A 14,268-nucleotide genomic window follows, 5' to 3' on the forward strand; every position below is an offset into this window, starting at 1 on the left:
TATTATTATTAATTATTATTATTGTTATTACTATAAGGATTGTACAGACATAATTAAGCCTTCAAAACCCAACAATTCACAGCACGCATTCGCTTCTTCTTTAACTTTCATTCTTTCTTTTTGTACTTTGATTTTCCTACAATAGAAGGTATGTTTTAGAAAAGAGTCGCATGAAATTTCTTCACCACATTGTTCTTAGCATAATTTTTTATCACACTTACTGGTATATTACGGTATGATTTCTCGGCCCAAACGAGATATCAGCATCGTGTTCTTTTTCTGTTCTATTAACCGCCTCAACTTCTCACTATTTCTCATTGTATTTTCACTGTTAAGTTAGCCAATCTTTTTAGAAATCGCATCTCTTCGCTCATCGATCGACTATTAAAGATTAAGATCGAAGATTCGTGTTATCTTTTAGCGTAAATGCGAAGGATTTGAAGGGAAATAAACCTCTGTATCGTGTAATATATATTGCCTCGACACACACACACATATACACACATAATATACGCGCGCGCGCGCGCGCGGGAAAGAGAAGAAGAAACAGTGTTTCCGCTCGGTGTTCAAAAAATCACAATGAAAGTTCAACTAAACGAGGAAAAAGATATACTCGTAGTTACGATAAATATCATTAGCGTTATCCGTATACTTGTAATTGTTCGTTATTAGTAATCTTCGACACATATTTTGCCGAGCGTTATTTTTTGCGTTTCGACTGGTAATATAATTAGATAACAAAAATCGCTTCTTATAAGGATGTAAGCGTAAGTTGTCTTCGAGCATTTCGTCGCTGAGCCTCGAGAGGCCATGATGATTCCGACAGCCAAAGCCGTGTGTGAAAATATTAAAACGCATGTACAGGATGGCAGGGAAAAGAACGGAAGAGAAACGAGAAGTATATTCGCATAACAAAGACTGAAGTAATAAACAGAAATTTTATTTAAAGACATCAACCTCGATCATTTATAATAATAACAAGATACATTTTTATCGTATAAGTACCTATCTACTTTTGTCGATTAAACGACCACAGCCTGTAATGCATTTTTCTTATCTTTCTCACGTTTATCTTGCATCCTGAAGAGTGTAAGGAGGAAGATGCAACTTGACCGTAGCATGACGGCTGTGTTCCGTTTTTAAACTGCATGTTTCTTCTGACTTTTGCGTGTTTGGACATTATGATTTTAAAACTATGACTGATTCGTTCAAATACCTCTGATTAACGTTTTTAATTAAACGCATCTTTCCTAAGCATTCGTTTGGTTTGTTTGAGACGAAATCTTGGACATGGCGTAATGGAAGACAACTTACATTATATGAAAGATAAATAGATATATTATGGAAGATGCTAAAGAGAAGAATGTAGGATAAGGTATTCGAAACATGTGTGGATATCTTTGTTCTCTTCTAATATAGAATAATTCTTAGGAAGCTGATCAAATCAGATTGATTCAAAGGTAGAAATCCTGGAACAGACTTGAATTATAAGTTTGTTATAGTAGTATATTAGGATACAATTGAAAGTTTTAAAAATCGTTCGGAAAAATTTAGAAAGATATTCAAATATTTTTTACATACCTTATCCTATAAGAACAAAAGACGAACTCGCATTACTTAATAGCCGATATGTAAGATAGCGTTAATTTTTTAACACGTTTACCATGTGGAGAATATATTTTAAATATCTCGCGGGTTTGTAAATCTTCTAAAAATCGAATTGGTTGATTCAAAGTGCGTAACGAACGGTTCTAAATTCGCAGGCGTCACCGGAACGAGAAAAAGAGAGAGAGCTGCCCACAGAAGCACTTTGTTCGACTATAGTCAGAGCAGCGAGTCCAACATTTAACGACCGTAGTATCTAAGCCACATTTACACAGCACACATACGTTCAGACACACACACGGAACAAACACACAGACAGATTTATAGCAAAACAAGAAATATCAAATTGTGTATAATAACTAACATTAGAGAAAAGAAAAAAAATAACGCGTGTGCGTCCGTATGCATATGTGCGTGAGAACGAACGAAAAAAAAAAAAAAAAAAAAAGAAAGAAAGCACAGAGATGCAAGAAAAGAAAAAGAAGCAGGGAAGTTACGTGTTACGGAGAGAATGCGTCCAGCGAGAATGCGTTACATTATCGCATATACATATATACATATACAATTTTACGTGTTAAGTAACCCACGCGGAAGCGAAAAAAACGAGTTAAATATAGGATATCCAGTTAGAAAATAAATAGAGAAGACCGTTCAAACAACGTAGCTCCAGTACATGGAGTCCTCTATTCCCCTTTACTCTTCCCCCGGCACTGTTCGGTCGTCTACAATTGCATCGATTAAATCGTTTGTCAAATTTTCAATTCAGGGGAAGGATTATCTTTTTCCACTGATAATCTTCCTTCGAATCTTCTACATGTTACAACGATGACATCCGATCGTCTATGTTCGATGAACTTATTTCATCGAACATCGTTTATCGAGTGCGGTGAATGCATATATGTGTCCGATGAATATAATTACACGGCATGACTGCCGCTATTTCACCCGCAAGAGCATACGTTCAGTGTCCAATGTGCAGTAGAAGCAAAGGAATTAAGTGCTTAAATAAACAGTTACCAATCATTCGATCGAGAAGCATGCCAAAACATTATACTTGTCGTATCGGTTTCTAAGATAAACGATTTAATCGAATAGCATTTGACGCGACAAATCTGCAAGGACGAAAAACATAAGATCGATTTGATAAGTATTTCTATCTTTCGACATGCTTCTTCATTCTTACAGAGTCGTTCACGTCGATTGTACAGTCCCTGAGTTTTTAGTTGTGTTCACTATATTGTATACAGTGGGATCAAATTACATGCGTTAGAATCGACTAATCTATGTAAAAACTGATCGTCTCACGTTGAAGTATGCGCGCTCGCACGCGTATCCCGTGAGGCGAGATATGCCTAAAAAGCGTAAACAAAAGTAAACAAAAAATATTAAAATATACTTCCTTTAGAGATAAAAAAGAAGTAAGAAGGTAAATAAGAAAATGAAAAAAAAAAAAGAGGAAAGAAGAAAAAGATGATATAAGACAAAGAGGTGTTTGAGCTTGAATAATCAATCGATGTATTCTCTAAAATGGAATTTCTTATGTCAAATTCGATTGGATTGGGAAAGGATCATCTTGTCATTCAGGTTTCTGATAGCCAGAATGACGTGGACATACAAGGCAGTCGCTTTCTAGTCCGAAAATGTGTTACAAGAAAAAAAAAAAAAAAAGATGGGGGGATGATCTAAAAAGGTCTAAACTCTTACTAGAGAATAAAAAGGGAAGACTCTCTTTCAGGCTTCAGCGTGGAATGCTCTTAGCGTATGTCTGTTAGGATCAGCGTGTAACTAATTATCGAGTTAACGACGTGATTAGATCTATCGAATTCAATTAGATAGTTACTGTGTGCATATATGGCGAGATCATCGCCATCGCCGCGACCGTCCCTTTTCCCCCTCCCTTTCTGGACGTTCAATTAATTCATGAAATTTGTCGTTGTGACGATTTATTGTTCTTACTCAGTGTATCCCAATAGGACAATCATTAATAACAAATTTTGTGTTAGTGTCAAATTCTCGTAGTTAAACGTGTATGGAACTTCAGATAGCGAGTTTATTGTTCTCTTTTTCATCGAAATCTGTACCATTGTTCTTGAGGATTCTGTGCGCTGTTGCCGATCGAAAGAGAGACTACAACGGGATTTGTAAATTTCCTCCGCATTGCGCCGTACGTTTCCGTCATTGTCGAGTTCTCTTGATATGATTAGATTTCATGTGGTTATAACATAGAACATATTCCTCGAAGTAAAAGCATGTACAAAATATAATAATAAAATATATCTTTGGTAACGAGACACAGATTTTTCGCATGTTTGAAACAGAGATTGATATAGCGTAAATTCCAATCGTGATCTTCTTTAGCTGATGTATTAGCGTATGTTACTTTTCGGTTGTTATACCAATTAAACGTATATACATAAATATATGTGCGAGAATTCTGATTCGACGTGTAACGAGATGAGCTTTGCAAAATAAGAAAGAAAAACGAGATATAATATCGGGAGGGGGAAAGGATATTCACAGAGAATAGATGAAATATAGGAGGAAATGAGAGGAAGAGAGAGAATGAGAGTGAGAGAGCAGGAATTGATAACGATGATCTGTAACAATTGTAACTCGACATTGAACAGCAGGAAAGATCTTGTTATACTGTGCAAGTGTGAGTTCGTCAATTTCTGCCCAACTTAATTATAGTGAACGAAGAGAAGAATTGCTAATAATAAAAAAAAAAAATGATTATGATAATGACATTAGTATATGTAACGATACAATACTGAAGCATCATCATCTTTTGTATCATTTGTTCGTTTGTTTTTATCTTACTGCGTTTGTCTTTCATTATTAATGCAATACCAAGATGACTCGGTTTCGACACGATATCTTGTGTGTAAATATATACTAATAAAAAATACAAACATAAAACTGTGTTATTTTTTTATTATCCCATTAGCAAAAAGTTTGTAAAGTGCAGGGCAATAATTGTAATAGTCTAATTTATTCGGATATAGTTTGAATGAATGTTTAAATGGTTTATTTAATGCACTAGTCTTAAATACATAATTTATATAATGAGAAAAAGGAACATATATATATATACACTACTAAGCATAATAAGTACAAATCATTTATCTGTATTCGGATTATCACTGTTTTACATTGATTATAATGTAGTTCCACGTCGATGTTTCAAATTGACTTAAAGCGATATAAATACAAATGATAGAGAATACGATCAGTTCGAATTTTACAAAAGAAAATAAAAAAGAATGAGTACAAAATCATTTTAAAGAAAATTACGTCATTTTACAGAAATTTTCAACAGACAGAAGGCACAGGATGCAATGTTTTACATACATATACATATGATATAGTTAACATTATTACATAGAATTAACATTTTTTGCAAAACGCGTATATTTTGATGCTTGTCTCATATCGTGTTCATTTAGGATATGCATTCTACACACACAAATTTCTAGCAAAGAATTACTAAATAATTTAAGTAATTGTCGAAGAACATTGCATGCACAAGAATAAACATAGATATTTATGTACGCCGATTTGCATTTGATTATTTCATATTTGGAAGTATAACTTAATATCCTCTTGTCCCAATGCTACCTTCTCCGTTCTCCTTTTTGTGTTTTTCGTTTCTCCTTCTTCTCTTCTCTTAACTGTTTCTGTTTCTCTCTAAATAAGGGTAACATATTTATTAATAATAACATATTATAGTTTTATATAAAAAGGGCAATTTATCGAAAACATACCGATCTTCTTTGTCTTTCTCTTTTTTCCTCTGACTCTCCAACTTAGCTTTTTCCCTCTTTTCTCTCTCCTGTTGAATTATAGCAGCTGTATTTGTATTCTTTTCGATTCCACAGTCTCCACCACTTGCACCATCCTCTTCTCCATCTCCTTCGCTGTTCTCTTCTTCTGACATTTGACTGTACTGTGCAAGAATAGCTTCTCTTATTCTCCTCTCCTCTTCTGTGTAACTTCTTTGTGTCGTAGTTGGAAGAGACTGAGATTCCAACATTCTTGCTAATCTGACATCCACATCTTCTACTGGTACTTTTGGAGCACTAACTTCTTCAACAGGTAGACACTCAGCCCAAGCTTTTAAAATTTCAGTCACAAGTTTGCTAATGTTATCGTCCTGGAACATAAACAAGATATAGAAATATTTCTATCTTACAAATGAAGAGTATTACTTGTGTAACATCACTTAATTGCTCATTGCATATCATCGAATTATTAGGATGTTCAAGAATATAGCGAATATCTCAATCATATTCAAGCAATCATGCATGGAAAAGAAATGCACAGTGTGTCGAATTCGACGAAACACATGCGAGTTAACAAGGGAGAAAATAATAATAATCCTGTTGTTATTTTTGACCGGCTAATACACGGCTACGAACAGCAAGCATATTCTAACCTCACAATCCGTGTGCTCCTCACCGTTATGCCCGCGAGTATGACTTCAAGGGCTTCGGTCTTCTCATCCTCCGTCTCATCACCTTCTAAAATTCCTTTGATGTATGATCCAAATACACCTTCATCAGTATTTAGAGCTTGTAATTTCTTGCTGAGCCAAGTATCGAAAGAATTCGTTGCGACCGCCATGTTCGGCTGTTTCACTTTCCCAAGTCCTTCAGTTGGCAACACGGCTAAGCCAGTTCAAAGCGTTTCTAACAGAGATAAATAGGGATATCGCTAATACTTATGGATGACATTCTGCCAAAAAAATGGACACTAGGAATAAAAGCGTTTTGTGGTCAATGTTGTACTATCATCGAGTCTCGTCTCCGATACTCTACTGTTAACAAAAAACTTATTTAAAAAATAAGCACACAATTTCGTTTATTTTTATAATGAATGTAATAATAGTATAAATAAGTTACTTTTTTTATTTTAAGCAATCTAAACAATTCCAAACCTTCTCGATTTTAAAAAGGAAAGGGTCTGGTGTCCGTGAACAAAACGTGGAACAAGTGGCGAGATCCCTTTGCAAAAATTTTTTCATCTGAGAAAATTTTCTATTTTTAATTACTGAACTTTTCGAAAGCTATGTATGCAGATATTTTTCCTTCAATATACAATGCTATTACTGCCACATTTTTCAGCAGCAACAATCTTCGTAGTTAATCTGAAATTTTCTTGAATACAGTATCCTGTCTTCCAGATCCGGATCGTCGTGCTGAATTCCGCTGCCAGATTTCACAGGTTTTAGTGTACCTGTATCCCGCGATCGTTGTACTATTTTGCGAAATATCTTTGTGCTGGGTATAGTCCTATTAGGATATTTTGCGTCATATAAACATTGCGCTTTAGTGCTATTGCAGCTTGCTGCACCGTAACAAAAGTACATGTCTGAGAGTTCTCCACATGTAATTTCCAATTCTAAATCCATTTCATAATAAATATGGCGATATAAATGATAAATGACGTATAGTACTGCTACATTGCATGCAACACTCACTACGAGCAATGCACACATGTAACAGTCTTCTAACTTAATATTTTTAGTTCTCTGAAAGCTTCTTGTCGATTGTTGAAATGATTCACATATTTCATTTGCGAACATTTTCTTGTATTTGTTCCACTCCACTTGGTGCCAAAGCTTCCTTATATTCTCCAATATCAGCCACCTTTTTTGATTATCTGCAAAAGATTCGTTTGTTCTAGTCATATTTCTTGCTTGATTTTATTTGGCGTTACAAGGAAACGCGCGCAACTGTGACTTGCTCGTCTGTTGTTTGTTTATATTTGCGTAGAATTAAGACGAACATCTGACCACACGTTTGTTCCGTACGAGCGATTCGCACTCGGTCCGATGCGGCACTCGACTAATTTGCTATGGTAAATTGTTGATCGACGCGAGATGATTCTTGATTGCAACAGACTAGCCGTTGAACTAATAATAAATATTTGCCAAAGAGATGATTAGAAAAGATAAGTAGATGCACTCAGACTTCCAGTTCTGCCGAAGACCAACCGGTTTTTGAGACTTTTAAATGACAACGTATATTTTTTATAACATTTAGATCCAGCTAAATCCTCCGCGTTTTTCCTTGTCTTTATACATACAATATTATACATACGTCATATTTTATCTTATTTTATGTTATAATATCTTAAAAGAATATTTAAAAAATTTCAACGACCATCTAATAACATCACAAATAATATCATCACAAATAAATGGATTACCGATGCACGATAAGATATCTATTGAGCACCTTTCTCTATATTATATTTCGACTTCTGGCCGTCAGATAACAGCATACGATAAAATATCCATAAAAGTAAACTCGCGATCTTTAAATATTCATAGTCTCTTTTCCTCGTATAATCTAAATTCTACTATTTAAAAATGCATTTCAAGACGCTCGAATGAAAACAAATTATTAGACCTTAGTTGGTAAAGTCGTAATCACGATACCGACCTTTCCTACGTATCCAGTCTATCGCAGAGCGCCAATTACATTTGACGACAACGTGTTTCTTAATAATATTAAGTTAAACTTAACGCAAATCAATATCATCTCATTTCGCTAATTGACAATGCACATAAATAATGTACAATATCCATAAACTTTACACGCGCAAAATATTTAAAATAACGATCTTTTTAACGCTTTAAAACTAGTATTAGTTCGAATTCCACTCGTCAAAAATCACACGTTACGAAAAGACGATAGAAATTCGGTCTATACCAAAACATAGTTCAGCGAAATATCAGGCAATTATTGATGTACAAGTAATAATGCGGAGCTACTCACATTGCATCCATTCATATTAACCGCCCCTAAATTCTCTTATTTCTATTATAAGTATGTAATTCTATTTAGACGGCAATTCATATTTTGTTGCCATTATGTTTCTGTTGTGACAGTCTAGTTTGGTTACTATAAGCGGGTATCGATTGCGAACGGAAATGCTAATTTAATATTGGAATTACTGTGCAGCCCGATCGTTGTTAGTCCATCACAGTACTGTCAGTGACACTGATCGCGAACGGACCGTGAATATCTTAACAACGATGTGGAACTACGTGCTAATCTCGACCCTCGTCTTATTCGCGTCATTACTGTATCACTGTTATTTCAACGGTCCAACCAGCATTATCGAGCTTCCTAATACGCATTACGATTACATAATCGGTAAGTGGTGAATTTTTCACCGGACAATGTCGGTGACTGCGATACCGTTCGAGTTTTAACTTTTATCCGAAGGAAGCGGGTACACGGAATGTAACTAATTAATCTCTTGATCCGGGCTTTTAATCGATCGATGTAGATGCATGATCGACGTGAATTGACTTTAACGTGTAACTGAAGGTAACATGGTAAATTGAATTACGAAATAAATTTTCATGATACAATCTAGTATTGTGATTGCGGCTGTATATGGATATAATTTGTTATTTCTCGTTCTTGTACGTGGAAGCTGGTTTTTTTGGAGAATTGTGAAAATTTAAATGATGTTAAATTGATGTTTTAAATCGATAAAGAAGTGTCAAGTGATATAGGGGGCAACATTGAGAAATATGGTTTATTAATTAATTTTAATATCGTAGGTATTATGTAATGATATAGAATCCATGTAATATATTGTTTTTAAAAGTAAGATTGTGTAAAGTTTGAATAATTAATTTGCACATATTTACTACATATGATAAATTCCTTTTATCGCATATTACAAAATATTAATCTTAACATAAAACTAATATTTTCTCTAAGTTCATAAATACAATGGAACATTGGTGTTTACAAATTTGTAACAAAATTATATTTCTATTATACTATATATGTAATTTGGCATTTATATTTGACGTATATTTTCTGTGGTAACGTTGTAACTTTTCTTCCTCATGTACAGCAAGGATGATGATATATTGACAATTGAATTTTTACTTACGAAGTTGGTGCTGGAACAGCAGGATGCGTGCTGGCGTCACGGCTTTCCGAAATTTCGAACGTGTCGGTTTTGTTGGTCGAAGCAGGAGGACATTTCGGATGGATATCGTCCGTTCCAATTTTGGCACCAATTATGCAAAAGACTGACGTCGACTGGTCCTATTCCACGGAACCGCAAAGGTTCTCTTCCAAAGGATTTTGGAATCACGTAAAGGAAAATTGAACATCTTCAGATCACCATAAGAAACCTTATACAAACACAGATCTTCCATTTTTATGAATCAAGATTTTATAATTTATACTATAAAATAGTTAAAATTTTTCATTTTTCATTTTAAAGCTGAACTTTGGACCCCAATAATTCCATAATATCCCTTGATTATAACATCTTGAATCGGTTAAAAAATTAATATTTTAATTGTCATTGAAAAATGTGAAACAATACAACGTGCACTCATATTTTTCGATACATTTAAAAAATACAAAGGCTGGTACAGTTAAAACGAAACCCGAAATAAACGATATTTTTCGCGAATAGCATCGTTTCAATTCTATAAATTTTCCTCAATATGTAGCTGGATGAATTTAAAATTAACAAAAATTCGCTGATTCTTAAAAAATTCTTCTTAATAATTCTTAATTCTTAAAGAATAATTCTTAAAATATATTTCATTCGTTACGAGAAAAACTTGATTTTATAAAATGTACCGTTTAAAGTCCACGTAGTATCAAGTTCGATTGATTGAGAAAGATTGGATTTTATCGTAGATACAAAAGATACCAAGAGGTAAAGGGTTGGGCGGCAGCGGCCAGATAAATCACTTGGTTCACTCCTTCGGAAAGCCGGAAGATTACAAAGCCTGGCCGAGAGGATGGTCACACGCCGATCTACTTCCGTACTTTAAAAAGGTGTCCGATATCATGAACGTAATGTCCAGCCCGGAGGAAGAATATCTGGCGCAAGCTTTTCTCATGGCGGAAGAATCGTTGAAGTTGAATAATGTGACTCTTCAAAAGGGGATGTACACGACGAAAAGAGGTTCCCGTTGGAGCACGTTTAACGCGCATTTGCAAAATGCCTGGAATAGAAAGAACTTGCATATTTTGATAAACACGTTGGTTTCCAAAGTGAGATTTTATTTCTTCTTCCGTCTTTTCTTTTAAAAGCATCGTACGATAGAACTGCGTTTATCTAAATTTTATTTCTGGCATTTTTATTATACAGGGTGGTTGGTAACTGGTGGTACAAGCGGAAAGGGGGTGATTTTATGCGAAATAAGAAGTCGAAAAAATTTTTCGTTTGAGGCTTTGATTTCGAGAAAATCAACTTTGAATTTTTGCTCGGTACGCGTGCACTTTATCACGTCTCGTTATAACGGATCTCACTGTAGATCGTTGTCTCGATAAAAAAATTTAAAAAAAAAGAAAACAAAATTTTTATTCTATATTTTCGACTTCTTTTTTCGAGTAGAATCACTCCCTTTCCGTTTGTACCACCAGTTACCAACCACCCTGTAGATTATTACAGGTATTTTATTATACGGTGGCTATAAAAGGTATCTTTGGAAAAATCTTATTTTCCAATATTTTTACCATCTACCAGGCTTCATTATCGTAATATTAAAATTGTTTTAATGTAACATCGAATGATATGAAATTTAATATATCTGGGCTTGACTGATCAGAAAATAAATACTATAATAAATACGATGGTCTAAAAGCATCTTTTGTAACCACTGTAGGTTTTAGATCTGTACAGTTTAATTGGTTGCGAAGATTAAATTTGAATGTAATATTCGATCTATGTCGTATTTATATACGATTATTAAACACAACAGAGTAAACGATGGAACCAGAGTAAACGATGGTGATTTTTAACAAGAGTTAAACTTAAATAATCCCCTGAATATCATTCTCGATGATAAAATATATCAACGTGTGAATCAAACGTTCGAATACATCGTTCGTAAATTTCCAGGTACTTTTCAAAGAGAATTTGAACGCAGATGGGATCAAGGTGATTTACAAAGATGGATCGGTGGGAAATATCGCTGCGAGAAAAGAGGTGATCCTTTGTGCTGGTGTTATCAATAGCCCTCAATTGCTTTTGCTTTCGGGAATCGGGTCAGCCGAAGAGCTTGACAAATTTCAGGTGATGAATCATTTGATCTTTCTCCAAACTGAATCTCCGAAATGTGATATCGTAATCATTTTGTACGAATATTTCTTACGAATATGGTTACGTGCAATCAGAGAGTAAAGATATTTTTAGATACCAGTGGTGAGCAATGTTCCGGAAGTGGGCAAAAATCTGTTTGACCATCTTCTTCTTCCGCTCTATGTTAATCTACAGGCAAGAGTAAGCATAACTCTGTACAAGTTACAAACGCTTCCTGAGGTACTAAATTATTTCGTCTTTGGAAGAGGTATCAAATTATCTTAACGTTGTTCTTTTACGTTTTACGATATATTGTCTGAAATTTTAATCTTTTTTTTTCTTTTTTTTTTTTTTTTTTTTTTGTTACTGTTAAGGATGGTACGCGACTAATGGTATAATGGCGATGGGTCGTGCCAATGATAGCGGAGTTATGCTTTTTGGTATGGGTTCAACCGATGAAAAAATATTAAGGAGTTTGTCTAATTACAAAATAGAGGTAAGCAGAACGCCATACTAAATTTCTAATTCGACATTCGTGCGTTTATTTCATGCACATCCTACGTCGCTTAGCATTTACTGTCGTTCGAAGAGGATTGTTTTGAGATCAATTTTTTAACAAATTATCATTTGTTATTACTTCCTATATATTTTATAGTTTGATATAACATAATCGATGAAATTTGACCAATGTAATCGTAACGGTCGTATCTCATTAGAATACTAATAAAATTCTCAAATGTTCGTGTATGATTTTTTATAAGAATTTGAATAAGAATTTGTACAAGATTTTGAAAACAACATAGATCGATCGAAGTTGAATAACTGAAGCAAGTTTATGAATATTTGAAATCGTTTTCTACGAAAAAATAAAATTGTGAATATCCAAACATAATGCAAAATTATATAAATTGTTACAATTTGATTAAAATTAAAAGATATTTCGTCCGGAGTAGCATAGAAAATTTTATTCTATAAAAACCATACTCTCTTCTTCATGATTCTAACTAAACGATAATACGTAGCCTTACAGGTCGATGTATCCATCCTACGACAACAACAGTCGCGAAGGATTCCTATTTCTATCCTACTGTTTACAACCAAAAAGTCGTGGTAGCATTTCACTGAGGTCTAACAATATTCGCCATCATCCAAAAATCGATCCTGCTTACCTTCAGCACTACGACGACGTTCTGTGCACTTACGGAGGTACGCAAATCTTCTTTATCGCGACACATCATCTTTCTTTACCGCGTATTTCTTTTTCCATCGCACTTTGCATGATGAAAGCGAATTTTCCAGCAATAAACTTCGCTCTTCAGACGCTCGAGACGCCCAAGTTTCGTGAGTATGGCGCGAACGTTCATCATCCCGATTTAGAAGAGTGTCGACATTTGCCACAAGACTACCGGGATATCGAATACACGGAATGCGTGCTGAGAGTCGGTGCTCTCACCAGTTATCACGTGTGTGGCTCCTGCAGGATGGGCACCGATGATCGTGCAGTCGTCGATGAGAAATTACAGTAAGAAAGTTGAGCTTCGTTCTGGAGCGTACTAAATTGCTAATTTTCTATTTTTATAACGTACGATATTTTTTAAGTGAAAGTAGAGTCCAGAAAGTAATAATTTTGTTATTTGCTTTCTTACAATACATTTGAGATAATTCTTTTAAGCAGATTTGAAATATCGTATTGAATATACAGGGTGGTTGGTAGTTGGCGGTACAAGCGGAAAGGGGGTGATTCTACGCGAAAAAAGAAGTCGAAAATATAGAATAAAAATTTTTTTTTTTAAATTCTTCCATCGAGACAACGATCTACAGTGAGATCCGTTATAACGTACCGCACGCGTACCCAGCGAAAATTCAAAGTCGATTTTCTCGAAAACAAAGCCTCGAACGAAAAATTGTTATTCTATATTTTCGACTTCTTTTTTCGCGTAGAATCGCCCCCTTTCAGCTTGTACCACCAGTTACCAACCACCCTGTATACATAATGTTTTATTGTGAATTATTTGACTCATTAATAACGATATCGTGATATGGGGAACAGATTTAGGTGAGCGTAAATCCTTCTGTTACAGAGTGAGAGGTGTCAAAAGACTGAGAATAGTCGATGCCAGTATATTACCGTCTCCCATTTCCGGTAATCCAAATTCCGTCGTAATTGCCATTGCGGAACGAGCAAGCGATTTAATTCTCGGTCGCACATTCAATTAGTAAAATGTATTTATTCTACTGCGTTAAAATAACAAATAAATATATCATCCGTAAGAATAAGTAGAATGCGATTAATTAAAGCCTGAACTTATACCTTACGATATATAGAATATTATTTTGTTATTCTTATAGTATATAACGATATATTATATTATTGTACATATTATCAATGCTTTCAATTGTCGATTTATACAAACTTTATATTATGTATATAAAGTTTGAAGAATATTAGCGAAGGAGATACAAAGTAACAATCAAGTGGGAAAAGGACAGGGGAAGAAAAGATGCCTGGTCAGATTTTTTGTAATTTATAATTAATGTTTTCTTGTTTCACAGTAATTAAACAGTTATTAATAGTCTAATTAAATT

The 14,268-nt window shown here is 34.5% G+C and overlaps 3 protein-coding genes across 6 annotated transcripts in view; 2 read left to right on the top strand and 1 right to left on the bottom strand.

Moving 5' to 3' along the window:
* LOC117234290 (probable serine/threonine-protein kinase dyrk2) overlaps positions 1-4,524 on the top strand; it is a 266,454-nt gene extending 261,930 nt beyond the window's left edge. For both annotated transcript variants that reach the window (XM_033495354.1, XM_033495355.1), the window contains one exon: positions 1,764-4,524. In XM_033495354.1, the coding sequence (XP_033351245.1) occupies positions 1,764-1,849 (86 nt within the window). In that variant the 3' untranslated portion in view covers positions 1,850-4,524. The remainder of the gene's footprint in view (positions 1-1,763) is intronic.
* An 81-nt stretch (positions 4,525-4,605) lies between these two features.
* LOC117234294 (coiled-coil domain-containing protein 43) lies at positions 4,606-7,256 on the bottom strand. Of its 2 annotated transcripts, XM_033495369.1 has the most exons (4): positions 6,841-7,256; positions 6,064-6,751; positions 5,370-5,758; positions 4,606-5,292 (listed from the first exon to the last, which is right to left on the bottom strand). In XM_033495369.1, the coding sequence occupies exons 2-4, from the start codon at positions 6,226-6,228 to the stop codon at positions 5,220-5,222; spliced, it is 627 nt and encodes a 208-aa protein (XP_033351260.1). In that variant the 5' UTR covers positions 6,229-6,751; positions 6,841-7,256; the 3' UTR covers positions 4,606-5,219. The 2 variants fall into 2 exon arrangements, with proteins under 2 accessions (XP_033351260.1, XP_033351261.1); XM_033495370.1 differs by lacking the exon at positions 6,841-7,256 and having other exon boundaries at positions 6,064-6,809.
* Positions 7,257-8,419: 1,163 nt separating this feature from the next.
* LOC117234291 (neither inactivation nor afterpotential protein G) lies at positions 8,420-13,959 on the top strand. Of its 2 annotated transcripts, none has more exons than XM_033495357.1 (9): positions 8,420-8,768; positions 9,530-9,732; positions 10,293-10,652; positions 11,503-11,676; positions 11,797-11,950; positions 12,057-12,178; positions 12,705-12,888; positions 12,982-13,204; positions 13,764-13,959. In XM_033495357.1, the coding sequence occupies exons 1-9, from the start codon at positions 8,648-8,650 to the stop codon at positions 13,897-13,899; spliced, it is 1,677 nt and encodes a 558-aa protein (XP_033351248.1). In that variant the 5' UTR covers positions 8,420-8,647; the 3' UTR covers positions 13,900-13,959. The 2 variants fall into 2 exon arrangements, with proteins under 2 accessions (XP_033351248.1, XP_033351249.1); XM_033495358.1 differs by lacking the exon at positions 8,420-8,768 and adding an exon at positions 8,793-8,945.
* The last annotated feature ends 309 nt before the right edge of the window (positions 13,960-14,268 follow it).

The sequence above is a fragment of the Bombus vosnesenskii genome, unplaced genomic scaffold (genome assembly GCF_011952255.1).
Source record: "Bombus vosnesenskii isolate JDL3184/JDL3185 unplaced genomic scaffold, Bvos_JDL3184-5_v1.1 scf7180000013304, whole genome shotgun sequence".
NCBI lineage: Eukaryota > Metazoa > Arthropoda > Insecta > Hymenoptera > Apidae > Bombus > Bombus vosnesenskii.